The 22404-nt window shown below is 38.0% G+C and overlaps 2 protein-coding genes across 4 annotated transcripts in view; one reads left to right on the top strand and one right to left on the bottom strand.

Moving 5' to 3' along the window:
• The first annotated feature begins 5631 nt into the window (after window positions 1-5631).
• On the top strand, window positions 5632-11753 carry LOC139687946 (ropporin-1-like protein). The gene is made up of 3 exons (XM_071585312.1): window positions 5632-6216; window positions 6295-6462; window positions 11282-11753. The coding sequence occupies exons 1-3, from the start codon at window positions 5965-5967 to the stop codon at window positions 11546-11548; spliced, it is 687 nt and encodes a 228-aa protein (XP_071441413.1). The 5' UTR covers window positions 5632-5964; the 3' UTR covers window positions 11549-11753.
• Window positions 11754-12362: 609 nt separating this feature from the next.
• The window catches only part of LOC139687770 (tyrosine-protein phosphatase non-receptor type 5-like), a 29914-nt gene continuing 19872 nt past the window's right edge, over window positions 12363-22404 (bottom strand). For all 3 annotated transcript variants that reach the window (XM_071585058.1, XM_071585057.1, XM_071585059.1), the window contains exons 5-7: window positions 21425-21700; window positions 17289-17566; window positions 12363-14611 (exon numbers count right to left, since the gene is read on the bottom strand). In XM_071585058.1, coding sequence (XP_071441159.1) covers window positions 14518-14611; window positions 17289-17566; window positions 21425-21700 — 648 coding nt within the window. In that variant the 3' untranslated portion in view covers window positions 12363-14517. The remainder of the gene's footprint in view (window positions 14612-17288; window positions 17567-21424; window positions 21701-22404) is intronic.

Consider the following 22404-nt stretch of genomic DNA (forward strand, 5'->3'; position numbering starts at 1 on the left):
GAATGAGAGACGGTAATAGTTTACTTGGATGGTGTCAGCTCGTTAATGGTTGTTCTGGCAAAAGTCGTAAATAAGAATCTCAACTTCCATCGTTGTTCCTTTGATCGTAATGTTACTGTAGTTACAAAACTCGAAGGAAATGCGTCTGTTTTTCAATCTCTATGGCAGCTGTGCTTCACAGATAAGTACCACATTGCCATTATTCATCTTCCTCTGACACCTTGCTTGCGTCACTATCAGCAACGCGACCTCTTGGCGAGAGCCATCTGCCGGATGCGTCCGTCGGTAACCTCGAGGGATCTTGTTACTTGGCTGAGGGACACCATCACGAGCGATCCAGCGAACATGCAAAAAACGGTCGACTTCGGAATCAAAACTTCCTCCGGACCGATCCGACGAACCCTCGGCTCAAATGTTTCTTTGAGGTCTAAAATTGAGAACCAACCACTTGTCTAAATTGAGGCGTCGGAATTAACCATTTTAATGAGCCACCAAAAAAAAAGAACGGAAATATGGTCAGGTTTAATTAATAAAATAAAACTCCAATAGCCGTAATAAGTTAGCACCACTCATCCCGCAATGAAAACAAATTTTTTGCTGCGATGGTTGGTGGGAGAAGAAATTCCACGACAGTGACCAACCACAACCTCCCTCGACCAGAACACGCTTCTGCAGTAGTTTGCGGGAATGTAACTTCCTGACCAACTACAGACCCAAACACTCAAACCCAAATGGGATCATTGGCAGGGTTAAAGGGACTCCGTTAAGGATCGCTGGGTTTATGAAGAGATGTACACTCTATCCGAGAGTGTTTACGGGAATAAATTCCCCGCCCTGAACAAACACAGAGCTGACACGCTCACGATCACTCACTCACATTCAAAAAGGGCCTCACTACCGGGAGAATATTACTCCAATTGAGCTAAGTTAGCAAAAAGAACAGGGAAAGACGAGAGGTTTTAATTAATCGACCCATTCTCTCCCACCGACTTCCCGTTGAATGTCTCGATTTTAATGCATAACATAGTGCGTTTCAATCTTTGGCGAAAATAATGACGATTCTGTTCTTGCATTAATTTCTTCACGAACAATCATAAATTATTAGTGAAGCAATTGTCAAGTGGGATTGCAGGAGGGTGAGAGAAAATAAAAGAAGGGAGTGTGGCGAGGATCCCAACGATGGCCTAAGCAGCATATCCTCACCTAAAAACGTTGATAAGATAAACTTAGTAGCGTATACCTGTACAAAATATTAGAGCAGCTAGGCTGGGAATCACTTATGGAGCTAAGATTAAATTACAGATTGAAGCTCTTGCATAAATTGGAAGAAGGTCCCTTTGGCAGCGATGTTGAAATTGTAAGATTACCCCCATTTTACTACGGTAGGAGAGATCATGTCAATAAAATTAGAGAGATAAAGTGTAGAACAGATAGGTTTAAGATGCCATTTTTTCCATGAACGATAGGGGATCATAATAACATTGTTCGAACGCGGTAGGATCATGTTCGGGTAAATTATTCTGGTGATTATTCACCCCCTACCACACATCCTGGCAGTGGCTTGCAGGGTAAAAAATAAATAAATAAAAATACCAACTATTGACCTGTATTTCTTGAAAAGCGACGTCATTAAAAAACAAAGGAACAATGGTAATGAGGACAGAAGGTTCGATACCTTCGGTCGCAAAGATTGATCCGTCGAATTGAAGTCCATCCACGAGAGAGCCATCCACGACCGAATAACCACTGCAGTCAATACTCGACGACGTACCATTAAATCAGTTTCCATTTTATTTTCTCATAATTGTCACCAAAGAGTTTAAAAATTAGTCCATTCTCTCGTATCATGACCCTCCAAGACAAAAAGACGTTAAGCACTTAAAAAATAACGACACGCGAAACGAATTCCGAATTCATCAAAACTTCTGAAAGGCAAAAGACTGTCTATGGGGACTGTTCAATTAAAAGGGCTCATTAGTTATTTATTCACAATATTTATTGAGAATAGAATTAACTTCATGCTATATTGTTCGCTCACAGTGAAATGTATCCTATTTTTTTTGCTAAATGTTTCATTCACTTGAATCCAGGAATTGCGTCAGCGTCGGCCATTGAAATTTGAAACAAGTTTATTTATTTATTTATATATACTCTGCAAGCCACCGCCAGGGTGTGTGGCAGGGGGTGAATACACATCAGAATAATCTCACCCGAACATGATCCTACCGCGGTCGAACAATTCTATTGTGATCCCCTATCGTTCATGGAAAAAATGACATCTTATATCTACATGTTCTACATTTAATCTATCTCATTTTATAAACACGATCTCTCCCACCGTAGTATGATGGGGTAATAATAATTTAATAGGGTCATCTGATAAAGCTACAATGTCCTCAGAATCACGGATATCACGGTAAACCACTGCATCCTGAGCAAATAAACGTATCTTACCAGTGACTACGGAGTCAGCGTCGTTAAAGTGAAGTAGGAATAAAAGAGGTCCGATAACACTTCCCTGGGGAACACCTGAAGTAACTTCTAATGCATTTGAGCAAACTCTATCTATCACTACTCTTTGAACCCGATCATTCAACAAGACTTTAATCCAACCACGGTTATTTTTATCCATGCCATTTGCTTCTAGCCAGTGACGCTGCAGTAACAACAGCTCCGATGCTGAACCCATTTGGCCTAAAGAGTGCGAATATATCAATTATTTCAGTCAAAATATGCCCTTAAATCGAACAAGGGATATTATGTTCAGTTCGCCTACGGGAAAATTTCACTGGGAGCCAAGAGACAAACTATGAGTCGCCGGTGCACAGGAGGATTGTTCACATTCGGTTATTCCCTTTAGAGCAGCAAGTAGATTTAATTATGGTAACAGAGGGAAGACAATTCAATTCAAAATAATGTGGGCCCAGAGCTCCAATCACTGTTCTTACGGAAGCAGATATTAACACCACTGCTGTCATTGTTTGTGGAGAATGACATTAAAATCACTATCAGAAATATTTGAAAGGACACTGGGTGCCACCCACAGATTAACAGAAACAAGAGACGTGTTGGCATGCGACGTGATCCGAGGAATCTCTCACAAAAACAAGAAGATATTCGGGCTTGGATTTATTCCTATTTGATGTTGCAGGAAGTTCATTCGGTTTTTTCCGAGAGGTTATCATCGCACATGAAACTTGGTTGCAAAACTATCGATTAAGAGAGCAAACAGCAAATCCTTCAGTGGAAACCATCGCGAACACCAAAAAAAGCCAACGGCGACTCCAGCTGCCAAAGTGACCATCTTCCGATATTTAGATAATGTCATTCAGAAAAACGTGCGCGAACCAACAAACGCAATCGCAAATTGATCATACCATGTGGGCTGCGCTAAAAATGCCAAAAGGACATTTAATTGCTAAAGGGCAACTTCCAAAGCAACAGGCTGGATGTTGCACCTCGGTGATGCATAGTGCTGTCAAAGATATTATCTCGCGAAAATCTATGAAAAACGTGTTCTTTACCCTCCCAACAGTTCAAACCTGGGACTACGTGGATTTTTCCCGTTGCCAAGCGTGGCTGGAAATGCTATCGAGGAGAGCGCTTTTCGTCGTCTGAAGCAGGAAATGGCGGCGAACTGAAAATAACATAACGCATGCCTGCAACGGATACCGCCCACGAAGTAGGGGATTCCAAGCAATTAAACTCATACATTACCCCTCAAACTAACAAAATAGCATATTAAATTACATTGATATACAATGAATCATGCGAGTAAAAATATGTTTATTCGCTCTTACTGAAGAGTTCTCGTAAATGATAATGGCTTCCATGAATACGAGGATGCTGGACGTTTTCCGAGGGACGACTATCTTGGAGAGAGATTATCTATCACGAGTTCTCCAGGCTTCATTTGGATGAACAATGAGGGTTGTTGGGAACGTTTCTTAATCCATCTGGCACGACATGTGCCTTATCTTCTAACCAGAAGGCTTCAAAAGCTCGATACTTTGGACAGGTTTCCTAACCTTCCTTCTTGATTCCTATAAAGCTTGCAAAATCCTAATTGCCGCCATCAAATACGCAGAGAAAATCAACTCATCAGGACATCCACACATTATCGTACTACAGACGTGGTTTGACAACCCAACTGAAAATGATATCGCAAAATAAAGCGTATCGTCCGATGATTTTTTGCCGGCTCGTGAGATGATATTTAAAAAAATACCATCCTTAATGAATATGGAAATGCTTGCTCGGATGAGATTACTGATTAAGTAGTTCGTTGACGAAGGGAAATCAGAATCCCGAGGAACTACTACACGATGAAATAATGCAAAAACTATTGCAGAGTTTTTACACAAAAAGAGTGGTCGACATCCCATGCTGATGTTGGAAATTGTAATTTCTCATTACCTTTCATTTACATTATCATTAATGCATACCAAGATCGTACATGTCTTCTTACGATACTTTCAATTAAGGAATATCTGAGGAAACACGAATTATCAGAGTGCATTTCACGGGCAATGGTGCCCATCCATTGCTAAAAAAATGAGCGTTTGTTACCCGAAACGATAGACGCCCTAAGTCTTCAATATATGAATCGCAAGGCCATCTTTACGTGTATTCCTTGATGCGAAGCTGCGAAGTGATTCAATGATTGTTTCAAATGGAAGGTTGCATGACTTTCTGGAATATTTATTTACCTTACCCACGAACCGCCGGATCGGTATTTAAGACTGCATTAGGTGAGCTGCGATGCTATCTCGCCTTCAAGGACTGAAATTCATTGACACCGCCAGATGGAGCAAAAGAGGGTCACGGAAACCCTTGATTTCCCATGCAATCATAGATTTCAAGTGCCCTGAATCTCACATGAAAGGGAGATAACTTTCAGTCTAAAAGAACAAAAATCTGTTTCGTATTTTAAAAAGTGAACATCAGTTATGCCCAAAGCATGAGACCACGAAATATAAAGGTATATTATTTGCTAGGGATGAAATCAGTAATCAAGAATTACATCTTTCATTCCTTGCACTGTAATGACAATTAAATGCAATGAAACTGGTATTCGCGTTGCATTGAATTGGCAATGTAAACATCGGATTCGAATAAACAATCCATACAACTGTAAACGATTAAGTAAAACTACTGTAAACAATGTTTTGTTTCTCATCGAAAGAGCACGCACGTAAAATATACGGTTTTAGATATAATCATCAAACCAAAAATCCATTATTAAGCTATGTAAAATAAAATATTGTAGTCTGCAAAATTATTTCTACAAATGGAGAACTTCACATTCGTTTTACCTCCAAATTAGGTGCGAATAAAATAATTTGATGTACGCCCCCAAAACAAGAAAAATTTCCTTACCAAATACAGCTTGCGATGCAAAAACCTCGCTCAGGAAGTCCATAGAAAATCCCATCAAGAATATCCATGTAATTTCATCTTGAATCGCAGAACTTTTGAATACGTAACATGTTTTGGCGCAGAAAACTTTCGGTAGATCACACACACCTTTGAAAAAGTTGTCACGTGACTTGTTCTCGATATCCTCGTTAGCTGGCAGCACACAACAAAAACCCGAAGTGCAGTCGTTGCCATGGAGACGGTTTCCCGGGTCGCTGAAAACACTAGTTTATCAATTCGCTTGTCTTATATTTCGACAAGTTTGGTCCCCGTGTTTACATATGACTTAATCGTCGCAAGTGTTTAGGTCATTCAATGATTTCTCCGTTTGTAGATAATTAATCTTCGGTACTGAATTCTATCATGTCCTAAAGGGAAAAGTAAACAATTTATTAAATATTATGTCCACGTAAATGGATATTGGCTTCGTTGTCAATAATATCATACTGTTGACCAGTCCTTTTGTGGCTACATTCACAGCTTTGTCTTTCCTGCATGGTACAATATTTTAGATTTATATAAATCACTCATTAAAAGTAAGTCAATATGCCTTTGGAACCACCCGACATGTATTGCGCAGAGCAAATATTTGTTCCGCCGACATTCCCTGGTATTTTGAAACAGTATACAAAGGCTGCTATCCGCACTCAGCCCTATGACCTCTTGCGCTGGTCTGCAGCCTATTTTCGAGCCCTTGCGAATGGCGAAAGACCTCTCGTCAAAGAACGGCTAGAATATCCACAAATTACAACTGAGTCTGGACTGTCCCCAGGATTCCTCAAAGTATTAATAAAACAGGTTAGTTTGTCAATGAATATTAAACTGAAAATTTGAGTAGTAATGTGACATTTTCTAACAAATTGCAACTATTTTTAGATTGGTAAAGAAGTTTCAGTTAAATATTGCAAGCTCACTGAAATCTGGGAAGGACTCTGTTTGGATGGAGAAAAACTGAAAGAAATGTTGCAACTAAGTGGATGTCAAGATGAAAATCAGGTGGATTGGCTAGTATTTATTGCTGTAGCAGCTGGCCACCTAAATGAGGTTATAATTTGACTTCTACTTTTCATTTAGTTTAATAGCTGAGCACACAATGCAGTCACACGTTTGTACATGCAGCATATATACAATTACGTTTATTGCAATCACTAGCGTTCACCGCACTTTTCTTGTCATCTACATTGCCTAAAATATCACATCTGGACAAGATTCTTCATTTTATTTTTACTGGCTTTCATTGATGTACTGATGTTTCATTGGTGTATACACAATAAAACAAAATGGTATCATAATCCTTGTTGGCAAATACATACTAAAAAGGCTTGGTACTTTTCCACTGATTTTTATTAAAAGGTACAATGCGTTTCACCGACTTCATCAGTTACCTGATGATGCCGCAAATCGGTGAAACGCATTGTACCTTATAATAAAAATCTGTGGAAAAGTACCAAGCCTTTTTAGTATGTATTTGCCAACAAGGATTATGATACCATTTTGTTTTATTGTGTATACACATACCATTTATTTCCTCTCATAACTGACCACATCAAATCACAACTTTTCATATATCCGCCCCCTATCCCAGACCAAAGGGAGTCTAGGTCATAGGTTTTTAGATCAGGGGGTGCTTTTATGACTTATGATTTGTAAAAACTAACTTTTTCAAATTAGTTTACTTAATATTTGTCTAATACTGGTTTAATATGCAATGGGTACTCCTTAAGTTAATATATTGAATTAAAAGATAAAATAAGCATGAAATACATCCTACAAGCTGCTGAATATGGAATGGCAGCTAAGCACTTGTATGGTAATTAGCAATGAAATCAGTATGCAAAAATATATACATATTTTCTTACTCGTCTCACTCTCAATTAGTACTGCCGCTTTTAGCTCACACATATATGTATTTATATCACATATATATATATATATATATATATATATATCACACACATACACATATATATGTGTGTGTGAGCTAAAAGCAGCAGTACTAACTGAGAGTGAGACGTGCTCTTAGGTGATCCCAGGGCCAGTAAGATATGCCAATCAAATATTTTCCAATTTTATGAAGGTACCATTACTTGGGAATCAGTTATTACAAATAAATTTGCTTCAATTACTTTAAGACAATACAACAATCATCCATCAAATTGATTAAAAAGCAGTCCATGTTGGTTGGTTATCCAGCACTCAAATTTCACTTAAAAAATATTTATTTATTTTAATCACTATAGTATGTAACTTGAGAGGTAGGGGCAGGAAATCACCACCTTACTTTCACAAGAAGCAATAACTCACCCTAACTCTTCCCATACGAATGTCATAAGCGCAAGACAAGATGCAACTCATTCTGGTGAAATACATGTATGCCATATTTGTTTATATTTTCACGACTTTTATTGGGGCGATATTGAGAATGTATAGTCACTTTCTCTTTCCTTACTTTCACCCTTGGACATAACATTGAAGACAATGGCAAATAACCAAGCCCTAGGTGCAGGAAAACCCACCCAGGTGGGGATCGAACCCACAATCTCTTGGTTGCCGCCGCCGGGGGAACGTTCTCACCTCGCCTTGCCATAGGGAAAGTAATGTCTCCTGGAGAATCTGCATAACACCATAGAGAGGAGATAACAGAAAGACTTTGTTCTTCCACTTATATTTCACTATGCACGACCTAGTTTTCAACTTACAACGTCATCATCAGGTGAGTCATTTGTACGTTTGTGAGTCAAAACCTAGGCTGCAAATAATGAAATACATGTGGAAAAACAAAGTATTTTTTTTCCAATGTGAATTGCTCCGACAAAGTGATGCCTCAAGCCATTCTATTCATTGAAAGGAGATAATTCAAGATTGCTATATGCAACTTCGGATAGGAATATAGGATCACTTTAGACTTATGACAGACTGGAAAATCCGAGAGTGGTGTTTCATATTTAAGGAATCAGTGTAATTAAATGGCACGATGAAGCAGGCTTTTGAAGCAACAGCCAAGGGACCACACACACTCCATCCAAAACGGAAATGAAGGTAGAGCTTGTGAAGAAGCAGAATGCAGGTCAAAGCGTAAATAAGCCAACAAACATATGGTCAAGGTTGAGACAGCAATGAATCCCATGGACTTCATAGCAATATGATATATATATGCCAATGTCACTTTAGTTATGAGGGCATTAGAAGAGGTCTATGAAGGTACTTGGTAGAGAAGAAAAGATTAATAGGAGTATAAAACCTCTTCACAAAGGAAAAGTTCAGATTCATTTCCACATTTGTAAATCTCAGGAATGCTACTGCTGGTGATGACTTTTAGTATTTACAATTTGTAATTAAAAATAATTTAATTAATGGAAATAAGTTCCCCTCTATTGGGTTTGCCTTACCTTTTTTGGAGTTTTAAAAATTATTACTTGCCTTGACCATTGGGTGACATGGGAATTTAAAACACAGGTAATGTGAATTGTAATGAAAAAATAAATGACACAACTCGTCTGTGAAGGCAATAAGCATGAATTTGTGCTAATTGCTGAATTCATCTGTACATATTTTGCATAGTCATAATCATCTTAAGGCTTTGTGTTGTTGCTGCAACTATCCATCTCTTTCATTGCCAAGATTTTCATCTCTTCATGGAGCCACAGTTTAGGGTTCCCAAGATCTATTGAGAACAAAAGTCTTCTTTATTTTTCCCAGACATTTCCTTCCAATATACTGGACAGCTATTGTCTTTCCATAAATCCGTCAGTTTTCTCCTCATTCATTTTATTTGGTTGATTAGTCGTTTCCCCACGTTTCCTTCAATTTTAGCATTCCTTTACAGACCAATGAGCTGCTTATATTTTATGTTACTCTTTATATTTCTTGTTCTTATGAAATAATACATGATTAAATGCAAAGCAGAAATGCTACCAAACAAAAGTTATTGGCTGTGTAGATGAAAAAACACACCCTTTTCAGGTCCCGTCAGGGGCCTTTCCTTTACTAAAGGAATTCATTAATTATTTTCCTCTCTACAGTATTATTTGTTCCTTACATATTCGCTCTTGTTTTAGCAGACAGGACCATTGAAATGGTTATCGTAAAGCTGTCGGGCTGAAATGAATTGTTAATACATAGTGGTTAGAAAAATTAGTTATGGCAACTTTCCTATAATTTGTGCGACTTCCAGGACAAACATGCAATTTGGCACTTGCCAACAATTTTCATGATTTTTTCCACTTTTTTTTTTGATGATTTCAGGTAAAAAATAGCATATGAGATAATTTCTTTTTAATGCGGCCATAGTCATCACAAAAAATTGTCATGTTCAGTAAAATATCATTAAGACACCAAAGTTGACCTCAATAAATGTTGAATATGAAAATGGCCATCTTCAGACTAACATGTTGACCTTCTTCTTTCTCTAAGGAGGCAGCCAAGTCATTCATACTCCAGGGGACAGACAACTCTAGAAGTGGTGGTCAAACTACAGGCACAGGCAGGGTCATTCCCCTATATAACCCAGGATTATGGAGCCAAAGCCCATCATTTTTCAATCCGAGACTCAGTTTCATGGAAAAAATGTCACTTTGGTCGAGAGCATTGCATCATACATGCAATCACCTTTTAAGTTTAAAGAAAAGAATGACATGCATTGCTTTGCATGAACAACAGTTGAGATATTTGTAATACAACAGTCAAAATTAGAAAATCCAAATCTTCAAGACTGACTGAGTAGAGCTCATCTTTGGAGGAGGGAAACTTGCATTACAGCAATTAATCCTTGATGATTTCACATGACAAGGATTTGTGTACACAAAATAATAGTTCTGTGCGCTTTTGATAGTTTTAGGAGTAATTGCAAACTTACATCTGCTATCAATAATTTTTATGGTAAGCACAGGATAAAAACAATACTAATTTTAGGAAATATTTTGATGTCCTAGTCATAAACTACTTTGCATAAGACCCCACTTTCATATTTTTCCACATATATTTCCAGCTATGTAATAAGAGTAATAATATCCCAGGGAAAAATAGTGGCAGTATTTCAAATATTTGGAATACTCACTTTACCATGCATGTAGATTATCTCATATTTGCTTTTATTTGTCAGCACAGAGGATTGACATAAATAAATGGTGATATCTATGAATACAACACCAGAGACTTCACAGACTCAAGGATTGTTACTCATTAAATAAGCTTTTTAGCTAGAGCCCAATCTATTTAGGTGTAAAACATTTTAATTGCTTAGTGAGGAAACTAAGCAATCTCAAACTTCCTATGGTTTAATCATAAACTATCTCGTAAGCCGGACATTTTATATCATTGAAGAATTCCTGTATTTTTATTCATGACTCCTCATAAAGTATGTGCTTTATTCACATGACCTATTCTAAACCACACTTTCTGGAACTATTAAAAATTATTATTATGCAATGCATTAAAGATGCTGTAGTGCCATTGGTGATTTAAGGGATAGTGGGCTGGGCTATGTCAAGGACAATTTGAGGATATGGGTGGAATGCATAAGAGAATAAAAATGAACCTATTGTTCCTGAAGGTGCCACATCCTGTCCTTTCCAATGAATTGTTTAAATCACTTTAGGCCTACTCATGTAATTGAAGGGGTTCAGTAATTCCAAATTGAGCATAGTTATTAATTTCTCATAATTTTCCACTATTTCCCAACTGGATATATTATAATGGCACGCTTAGTGCCTGAAAATAATTCACTGACGTCATAATACTCAATGAAAATATTTTAAATCATTGCACTGTTCTCATCATCCCCAGGATTTCATAAAAAATTAACATCATACGCAAAAAATTATGAAATGTAATAATATTCATGATGGCCTTTCATTTGTTACAGAACCTCCAGCAGACCATGAATATGCTCTGTGAGTTGTTAACTGAAGAACCCGAGGGTGGTTGCGCATCAATACCAATGCATGTTTTTCGGAATCTTTACCAACTCCTTGCTGAAATGGACTGTCCAAATATCCCAGGTATTGGACCAAGAGTGCCAGAGGACACTAAATCAGCAGCATTGACATACCTAGAAGAAATGGCATCTACACACTCGGGGTTTATATTGCCACGGCACACAATACACATTCTCTGCCCACCTCTCTACTGATCTAGCACAACTAGGATGTAATTACTGCCTATAGAATTTTGAGAGCAATAGTAATTCTTCTGCATTTTATGCATTTCATTATAATTTTACAAAAAATGTTTAATCATAGCAATATTAATAATTTCCTATGCATAAAATTACAATTAAACAATTCAAGTTGCTTCATATTATTACTTGCAGTACAAAAAATGCCCACATGATTGATTTTAAATATGGTACCTATGATATTGTGCAATGAAAAATATTAATCTATGCAGAATCTCTTCAGTTAGATTGAAATAATGAATTATGAACTATTTTAATGGAAACAAATAATTGCATGCGAGAATCAAAATTAAAAGATGTACCTAACTATTAAATAAACTAAAATACAAACATTTCTACTTTGAAGTTTCTAAGTTAGAGAGTTTGGTTGTAATTTCTTTGACCAGAAGAGGGAATGGTGCTTAACAAATGAGACTTAAGATCAAAATTAAGAGCCAGAACAATACCATCCTTTTTAATTAACTTTATTTTATATCATTTCAAGGAAGGGTATATTGATTGGGTTTGGAGGCAAGAAAACTGCACAAACCTTAAATGCTATTATTACAATATATACAACACTTCCTAAAAAATTCAAGCTATGCACATAGGTACTCATGATAATATACTGAGCTTTGTAAGTAAACTTAGCAGTATATTGGCTTAACCTAAACACATGCATATTGAAATGAAATGAAATAATTGACTTTGTAATTCCACACACTTTATTTTAAAAACAAGACCCAGGTTTCGACGTTGAAGGTCATCACCACCTGATGATGACGTTCAACGTCGAAACCTGGGTCTTGTTTTCAAAATAAAGTGTGTGGAATTACAAAGTCAATTATTTCATTTCAATATGTTATGCAAATTCCATAAAGTTACGCCTGAGACAAGAAATTTTTTTAAACACATGCATATCGCATTTCATAACCATGTTCTTGAAGAAGTACATCTGTATAAGGGATAATGCACAATTGAGAAACTAACAAGTCATTACTCAATTATCACACAAAACTGGTAAAAACAATTACATCCAAATATCTATTCTGTCAACATCAAACATGTGCACTTATAAATCACCAACCTCTATTACAGAGGAACAGAAGCTGAAGCTATTGGGATCACAGGAATGCCATGTCAGAATAATGAATTTCACATACGAGGTAGTTCCACATTCAATAATGCAAAATAGCTCGAAAAGACAACATCATGTAAAATATTTTTCATTATCTAAGGTTGAATGTTACATTACAGAGCAATTGATGCTTTAAATTATTACAAAGAGTAAATTGGGGATTAAGCTTCTATTGACATCAATAGCGCACCGGCAATTTTTGTGGCAATGATTTAAAATTTAATCCGAACTCCATATATTTAACTGCAAGTCAACATCGTTTAATTAACATCTTTAAATATCAACCATCTTCAAATATGTGACATATTAAACACGTCTACTTATAATTAATCATGATCACATTCTACACTTCAAGAAAAACATGGCATTAACAATGAAGTCAAGTCATAATCAATGCAATTGTGACTCAAGAGCACTGCTTTTTCAAAAACCTATATTGAAACTCAGACAGTCATAAGTGAAGAGTAGATATCATTACTTTTCATCCATATAATACTATAATATATTTTGTCATCTTGTACATACCAAGTCATGATCAAATTTCAGGATGAAAAAACTTACAGAATAACTATATTTGATGAATTGGTGATAACACAGAGCAGAGCCAATAATCACAAAGGTAATCACATTTATTGATTTAACACTGAATAAAAGACACTTGGAAATGTCGAAAGTCTTCTAAAATAGAATGATAAACAACACTTGGATCCGTTAAAAATATACTCAAAGAATGAGTTATTGGAAACCAGTTACTATTTAATGTATCCTTAAACACCAAGCATAAATTCGAGTAGCTAAATATCACCTTCGTATTAAAAAAAAATATTTGTGCCAACACATTGTGTTTGATATTTTTATGCCTTAGATTAACTGCACCAGTAGGTTCCATATAAACCCTAAATACAATGTTAATTAGCAGGATTAGACAAAATGCAACTCCTACTAAAAATAGAAATGGAAAAAACCAAAGTGAATTACTAGTCTACACAAATCTGAAATGGACGGTAAAATGGTAAAAATTTAATTGGTGTTATAATAAATGTTACATTATTATGCATATTTATCTGCAATATATTCCATACAGTGATTACTCAACAGATGGATATCTAAATGCTGATGTCATACCCAATGCTTTTAAGTCTTATCCCTTGTCTTAAAAAAATTAACAATCATTACAACAAAAAATAGGAATCAAGGAAAGATAAGGGTTAGTCATTGAATTTTCATTCAACTTAATTTCCTGAGAATTTTTAAGTACAACTATTTCAGTTTTGTCAACGTAAAAAGTCAAGTAAAAAAATAAATTACTCTACTTTTAAGGAACAAATATTGTAAATATCACACAGACTAGAAGGTAACAAACATGAATTACAGCAGTCAACAAAGTTCTCAAATATCTAATAAACGTAGAGGTTTTTATAGAATAGATAAAATGCTTAGAGACGATTCTTTTCTCTCAGACCCAACACGTAGATGTTACCAATTGCTGCTTTCAGCTCAAAACAATCTAATATTGACTGACCTTTTCATGGAAGCTGGAAGGCTCTGTAGAAGGCCCTAGAAACAAGCTACTCAACACACCTCATTACCGAACCGCTAAACGGCAATCACAGGGTCACCTGTAGGGTGGTTCTCAATCCGATGGCCAAGGTACTGCCCCTTCCTCTTCTAGGGGCTCTAAATGGACGGCCTCAAGACATATAAGAGGATATTGTAGGATTCTTCCAAGGATTTGATGTCAAAGGGCAGTCAGACAACGATGGCTACGGCTAGACAGTTGAACAGACCAGGAGAAAAGGTGTCCGCTTCACTCTCCACTTTGGTCAGGAAGAGATCTCTCGAAGAGGCAGAGCGCTCGATGAACGAATTCATACTGCTCTCCCGTCTGGATCATTCCCCCCCTGACAAATGACACATTTTTCAAATGCATATTCCAGTGAACTTTTTCATGTCACAGGCTTATTCATCATGAACAACTTTACACATTCTTATCATTTCTTTTTCTTATCTTAAACTTTCACCAAAATGATCCTACCGTTTGCTCATTACTGTAAAAATTACAACACTACATGTTATCTTGTTGCTACCCCCATAGGTCTGAAAATCAATCCATCAGCAAATGTTTTCATTTGGTAGCCTAGAAGCCAAATCTCAGGAAGTATATCAGAATGAGGCTTACCAGTATACAAACAAAAGACTATGACTGCACGGTAAGAAATGGTTAAGTGCACCAAAGATTAGGAATACGTGGCATTAATTAACTGGGGATAAAGGCAATGTACGATTGGTGCAACTGCAATGCCGTGGTCAATAACAATGTTGAAGCACAAATGATGTTGTTTCCTCCAAGGCAGTGTGCAACTAACAATGTTGACTGCCAGGGTAAGATGCGTGATTTCATGGGGGGTTGAAAATTGAAAATTTTCAGGGCTACATGTCGACCCTCATCTTAAGTGGAATGAACATATCTCCCAGATGAGTAAGAAAATAAATCTAGTTCACCACCACATATCAGTTTTAAAACACAGTGTGAGTTTAGATGTTCTAAAAATGTTATATTATGGCTTGTATTACTCGGTAACTTCTGATGGAATTGCAATCGGGGGAACATCAATCTCATTGAATAAAGTATTTTTAATTTAGAAAAAAATAGAAAGACTCGTATGCATTCAAACTGATCATGCACATTGCAGACCTTTTTTTTTAAAATATTCGGGAATATTAACTGTACCTTATCCTATTATACCTATCATGCAATGACCTATTCTAGGAAAAACAAGGTTGGCTTTACAATAAATAATATTTATCACAGTCGCAATGGCAGAAGATATAAAAATGTGAAACCATCAAACCTGTGTATGGTAGCTACAGGACCAACATCAATGAGAACAAAATTGTTTAACAATCTGCCTAGCCATTTAAGTAAATGACACAAGACTTTCACTGTTCAAGAAGAATCTATTAGCATACCTGGTTGATGAGTGTAATCATATTGCAAATGAATATAAAATTAAAACTTAAAGTGTGCATTAGTTTCCTGTCATAACTGTATTCACATTTCTATGAGGGAATGATGTGATCTCTATCCCATTGACGTGCCCCCACACACCTGTCATACTTCCTCAACACTGCACACTGACCATATAATACGAGTCCCTTTCATGTGGCCATCAAAATGTTCAACTATTTGCCACCAGGCATCCTCTCTGATGGGTACATTTAAGAGATATCACTAGAATTTTCTGATAGATAAAAGCTATTATAGTGTTGAAGAGTTCCTGGAGTAATAGGAACACTGAAATGGCAGATTGTTTGCTCTCTTGACTTGTCCTATAGTTTACTTTTTAAAATCCTGGTGCCAAAAATATTATTATGATTATTACGCAATTACCAAATGTGTCATGCCATCATTTAAACTTGAGTATTTGATACAAGGGAGGAGGATAAACAAAAATAAGTGAAATTCTCAACACAACATTTCTATACTTGTGAAAAATTTCACTCAAAACATAAATTAAAGGAAATATTTGCCACGATGCACTTGGAAAAAGAAATGCCATCATCCAGACACCACTTTTCATCCACGGGGGCAGGTGACAGAATGGCCGACACTCTAACACTAACTGCTGAGCCGCATTTTAGAAACTTCATCATACAGATAAAACCAAGGTAATGAAAGGTTGGTTTCATATGCCATGGCACAACTTACCTATACTAAGCCATATACAGCCTTTGAAATCCACGAATCATGGAAATGGGACTAGTTGCTTTGCCTGAGTCATCAGCGGTACTTGAAAAATCACACGGCATAGATTGAGCCGGGGGTGCCCAGAGAAACCCAAGGAATCTTAGCAAGGGCAATGGGTCGGTAGCCCAGTGCCCTAGCCACCTGACTACCATGCCCCCAATCACACAAGTGAGGGAAATTAAAGCGATAAAAAAATTATGGGTATTTTGCATAAGTATGATCTCATCTAAACTATGCCTGAAGCAATAGGGACCTGACACGGGATTACAGAATGTCTGAACTAAACACAAAAGAAATGAAAATTCACAAAGTTAAAAGTTTGCTATGAATGGAAAGAAAGCAACAGCTCAGGATGATGTTCTCAATTAAACATAAATTGAAGGAGCATGTCTGAATCATCTTTATAAAACCAACATAACTATAAAATCTTTACAAACCTATATTAAAGCAGAATATAAAAGCCCATAGAATATTTTCCTCTGGCACACAATTCATCACTCTTATTGAACACTAAAATTAAACCATCCTTCATGGAATCCTTAATGCCTGCTTATCTTTTACAGCAACAGCTAAACACCAAGCAACGACTCAATTAGGCAACTGGAAGTAGCTGAACAATTTTTTATACACCATGGAACATATCACAAATGATTCTATGGCAAAAGAAATATTGTTAGAGATCTATTCAGTAAAATGTTTGTGCTTCGAGGGAATTTTTGATCCAAAATGTTATCAGCCCACACAAACCTAAACTTAAGGAACCAACGGCATAAAGAGAGGATTCATATATTTGGTAAAGTAAATTACCTCAATGCAACTCTTATACATACCTATCGTATCGCATGGCACAAACAGTGCCAAGCACGTCCACGTTTCCATCGGCCACAAGTTGTCGCATTCCAACTGAGAGGGCAATGAAACATCCCGTGCGTCCAATCCCAGCGCTGCAGTGCACCACAACTGGTCCTTTGGGACTTCCATCGTTATTATGGCGAGATGATTCAACTTCAATTGCCATGGCCACCAAGGGCTTTGCACTCGGGGGTGTCCTGTGGTCAGGCCAGCCCGTGTACCAAAAATGCAATGTTTCATGGACCTCTTCTCCTTTCTGAAATGTTGCAGCCACAACATTAATACGTCATGTAGCAGTATAACTCAGTTTCAGAGGAAACAATGGTCGAGGGCATCCAGCCCAATTAAGGATTACCATTTAATTTACATTTTGTAAACTTGACAACATCATTAAAAATAACACTCAGAAGAGATCTTCAGAGGTCTAATAACACTTTGTTATCAACATATTTTATGGCATACAAGATGCAGGGCATATAAGACACCCCATTTCAGAAGGGCATACTAGTTCTGTTCAAAACAATTCCTGGACTTCATTTATTTAAAAAAATTCTTCACTAACAAATTACTGGGCATGGTCCCCTTCAAATTAATCTCCTCTCCAACTATATTTACAATTATTCCAACAACGTTTCCACTTTTTTAAAGAGTCCCGGAATGCTACTCCCAGAATGCTCATTTGCTCCTCTGTCGAATTCCATACCTCTGGAATGGTGGCAAATCTTTTTCCTTTGACTAGGGTTTTTAGTTAGGAGAAGAGAAAGAAGTATCATGGGACCAGGTCTGGCAAATAGGGCGGGTGAGGAAGCATAGCAGTCTTATTTTTGCCTAAAAACTCACCTGAGTTCTGAGAGACTAATGAGCCAGCTTGCTGTCCTGGTGAAAAAACCACTCGCCGCTCCTCTTAAGTTCTGGCCCTTTTCGCCTGACTTTCCCTCTCTCAGGCATTTCATAACCCCCAGATAGTACTCTGCATTGACTGTCTGGCCTTAAGTAGGTATTCGTGATGCACCACTCCATTTGCATCGAAAAATACAGTCAGCATCTCCCTTAAACATTAGAGCGAACTTGTCGAGCTTTTCTGGGGTGGGGCAATGTTCCACCAATCCATCGTGAAGATTGCACTTTTGTTTTGATGTCATATCCATAAACCCATGACTCATCACCTCTGATGATCCTGGACAAGAAGGTTACCTCTTTCCTCTTCATCTCAATCAAACGGTTCCCGACAGACTTGAACTCGATGTTGCTTCTGGTCTGCTGTCACCAGGCAAGCCACGAAATTGGTGGCGACTCGATGCATCCTAAATATTTCAGTCAGGATTTCATGGCACTAACCAATCAAGATGCCACACCCTTCTGCGAGTTCCCTGACATTCAAACGTCTAATTGCACGAACGAGAGATCGCTCACTTTCTCAAGGTATGGGTCTATATCAGTCAACGTTGATGGTCTTCCGGAACACTCATTGTCTTCCACTTATTGCCATCCCTTTTTGAACCAGGTAAACCACTCATAACAGGTTTCATGGCATCCTCGCCATAAGCCTAGGTTATCAACTCAAAAAATTCCATCAGTGGTGAACAATGAACTGCTCCAGAAAGTCCAGATGGCCCGTTATAGGACATCGTGGACATGGGTCTGTTTACTCTTAAACTAACAACACCACTGATACGCAACACTTTCACTCATCACTTAGTCGGTGCACAGCACAACAAACTTGCCGATGAATGTCAGCAGCTTGGAAGCTCATAGCCAGCAATAACCTTATCACTTAAAGGATTTTACTTTTGGTGGAATTTCCAATTGTATTTTGTATTTTGACTCGCTACTGTAAACAAATGACAAGCAGTTCACACACTGCAGCTCGAGGTGCACTGCCCAAATGCGTGCGCATTGTAGAGACCTGCGCAGGCCTTAAGAATCCACTCAAGCTCAAAGACCACCTGGCCCAGGGCAGCCTGCGCCAGCCTATTATCCAAGCCGTCCATGACTGGGTCTGAACTGGCCAGGGCATTTTCGGAGATGGGCCGACTGTGAACCTGGGGCATTCCGAGGGAAAAGGTTTTGCAATTCACAAAGAATTAGGAAAATATGTTACATTGTTCTCCTGAGTCTTTACACTGCATTGTCCTTTTTAAGTCTTACATTATCCTCTTTGAGTCTTTACGATACATTATAAATAAATGAAAGGACTAACTTTGTAGTTCCATACGAAAACGATTTATTCACACGACCCGGGTTTCGAAGTAAAACTTCATCATCAGGTGAGCTCCTTTCATTTATTTATAATGAATCGGTTCCATAAAGTTACGCCAGAAACCATTAATTATCTTTACGATACCTTGTCATCTACCAAAATTTCCACTGAGTCCACAACCTCAATCAACGGCATTGCTTTCCTAGGAAGGGCAGCGGAATCACTAAGCTTCAAACCTCACGGTGGGCAAGGAGTGGCCCAGAACAGCACATGCATAAGCTTGAATGACCACACACGAGCGAGGGTGGCCCGATAAATACTGAGCCCATACCATGAGCTGAGTTGGATCGAACTCAAAGCTCAGGCGAGTGGGGCTGGGCTTGGGCGGGCGGGCCCGTGCCAGGACTCTGGTGTGCCAGCACAACAAACATTTCGCTCCCCCATAACTTCACTCACTATAATCAAACGCAAGTTACTTTCTAGACAACCCTTGTATTTTTACAGTCTGACTCTCTACTTTACCACCTACTGTAGCCCCGGCAATAATTATACCAGTAATACAATAACAGTCTTTATGAAAACGATAATACTTTGGAGTTCACCTAATTAGTACTTGCAGACCATTTTGAGGTAAAATTAGCTCACATACAATACTGAGTGCGAGGGATAACCTTTGGAAGGACTCACCTCTGTGTACATATAATATATGGGGGTGATTTATTGAGATATTACTTTGGCTGAGAAGCTCAATTTGTCCTTAACATATTACTTTGGGGAAAAAAGTGCATTTTATATGCTATCAAATATGGCATTAATTCGTGTTTGTTTAGATTAGTATACATGTACTCATTTTTCTATACAAGATTAAACAAATACGAGGGTAGGCTGAAAACTATTGCACACATGCTTGTAGACCACAAACAAAAAGGCCTTCAGAAGCACTCCTGGTGGCACGTGGAAGTAGCATTCCCCCTCAACATGCATGCCCAGGTTTGAGGTCGTTTCATTCATCCAGTGTATTTTGAGAAGCGGAAGTGTGGAGACGTGTTCTAGTGCCACGTCAGAGCATGTTGAACAGCGTGCTATTATCAAATTATTCACAGCTCAAAAAGTGACCCCTACTGAGATTCATCCTCGTTTAAAGGCTGTTTAATGCTGGCGACGCTGTTGATAGGTCTACCGCAAACCGATGGTTATTAAAATTTTGTGGTTGCAAACCTGGAAGAGCCATTAATGTTGATGAAACATGCGGCGGACTTTTTTTGACTGTGTTTTAGGATGCTCACTGAGTTTGTGTGACCGATTTTCTGGAGCGAGGGGCAACAGTAAACTCTTCTCAGTTAATACACACTTCAAAACACCACCGATGTCGAGTTAGTCGTTTTAATGGCAGCCTGGGGCCAATAATCTCGCAACATGATAACCCTCGACCCCACACCTCATGCACAACTGGAGAGGTTCCGTGAAACCTGAAATTTGAACCAATTCCACGCCCTCCTTATTTCCCCGATCTTGCGCCTTGCGATTTTTATTTTTTTCCTCAACCCAAGAGACACCTCAATGGTAATCATTGCAGCTTGGACAGTGAGGTGAAGGCAGCTGTCAAGTTCTGGATTTAAGAATAATCGGAAGAGTTTTTCAATGATGGAATGAAAAAACTTCTTGTATGTTGAGAGAAATGAGTGACCATGAGGAAAACAAAATTTGCACTTTACCCTCGCTATTTGTTTTTGTTCCCACTCTACAAGCATAAGTGCGTTACTTTTCAGCCAGCCCTTGTATTACAGATACTGCAACTTTGATTCTTACACTTAATTAGGCGAATTAAATAAGAAACAGATGCTAACCTCTGAGTGAAAATACTAAGCGAGAGAGGAGTAATGTGAAAGAGTGAGATAAAATTAACATTCCAACCTGCAGGATCAGCTCCCTCACAGTGTAGCCAGGCTTGAGGAAGACATTTTGAACAGTAATGGTCACATCCCCATGCGTCACCCTGGATCCCTTCTCACCCTCTCCATCTTCACCGGGAAGGTAATTCTCGCACTTGGGTCGGCCCTTCTCTTTCAGTTTTGTGATCATTACAATGGCAGGAGCGTGTTCCTGCAGCACCATCTCCCAGAAATCCTGGACTGTGTGCGGAAGTGGTCCTTGAGTTGCAATATATGCACGTTCCTCTCCATCATAGCCCTGCAAGCGAGCATTTTCACCGTAAGTTAAGAGGCGACAAGCATACTCAACAATTCCATCCTCCACTTCTTTAATAGCGATGCTAGGGAAAGAGGTCAAGTCTGATAACTCATGGCAATGCTATAACAGCCAAGCTACGAATTTTAACTCTATTCCTTTACTTCAATAGGTAGATTAGCCATTACCAAAAGAACTGAAAATGAAAAATGGCACATCACTACCATAATCATTGACTAAGGTTAATTCTAAAATGGCACATGTGATAATTAAAAAATGCATTAAATGTAGATACAGAAATAATTATCACCATTATCACAAGTAGACCATCATACTTCTAAAACACATGAACATACTACCTTGATCAAAAAGTTCCCGGAATAACCACCGTGTGCCGCTCCCATCGTTCCGATTTGAGTTCTGTTTTTTTTGTTAAATTGGTACATCTGTTGTTGATATTCCCTTTAAATCTTAGTGTCATAACTTGACATTTGCAAAAGTTACGTAGCCAAGAGTACATCTATCTCTGTGTGTGTTGGCGATTTTTTACAATTGCAGAAATGGATTTAAATTTGCAACAACGAACTTGTATTAAATTTTGCGTAAAAAACGGATTTAGTGGCGCACGGACGTTGGAAATGTTGGAAAAGTGTTTCGGCAACGATTCTCTAAAAAAAACGGTCGTTTACCAGTGGCACGAGCGGTTC

The sequence above is a fragment of the Hetaerina americana genome, unplaced genomic scaffold, assembly GCF_022747635.1.
Source record: "Hetaerina americana unplaced genomic scaffold, ioHetAmer1.1.p SCAF_2, whole genome shotgun sequence".
Taxonomy (NCBI): domain Eukaryota; kingdom Metazoa; phylum Arthropoda; class Insecta; order Odonata; family Calopterygidae; genus Hetaerina; species Hetaerina americana.

Bases quoted from the DNA above. Each gene is read 5' to 3' on its own strand.
- LOC139687946 (XM_071585312.1), top strand. From the start codon at position 5,965: ATGCCTTTGGAACCACCCGACATGTATTGCGCAGAGCAAATATTTGTT. The intron at 6,217-6,294 runs GTTAGTTTGTCA...AACTATTTTTAG, and splicing joins TCAAAGTATTAATAAAACAG to ATTGGTAAAGAAGTTTCAGT. The intron at 6,463-11,281 runs GTTATAATTTGA...CATTTGTTACAG, and splicing joins CAGCTGGCCACCTAAATGAG to AACCTCCAGCAGACCATGAA.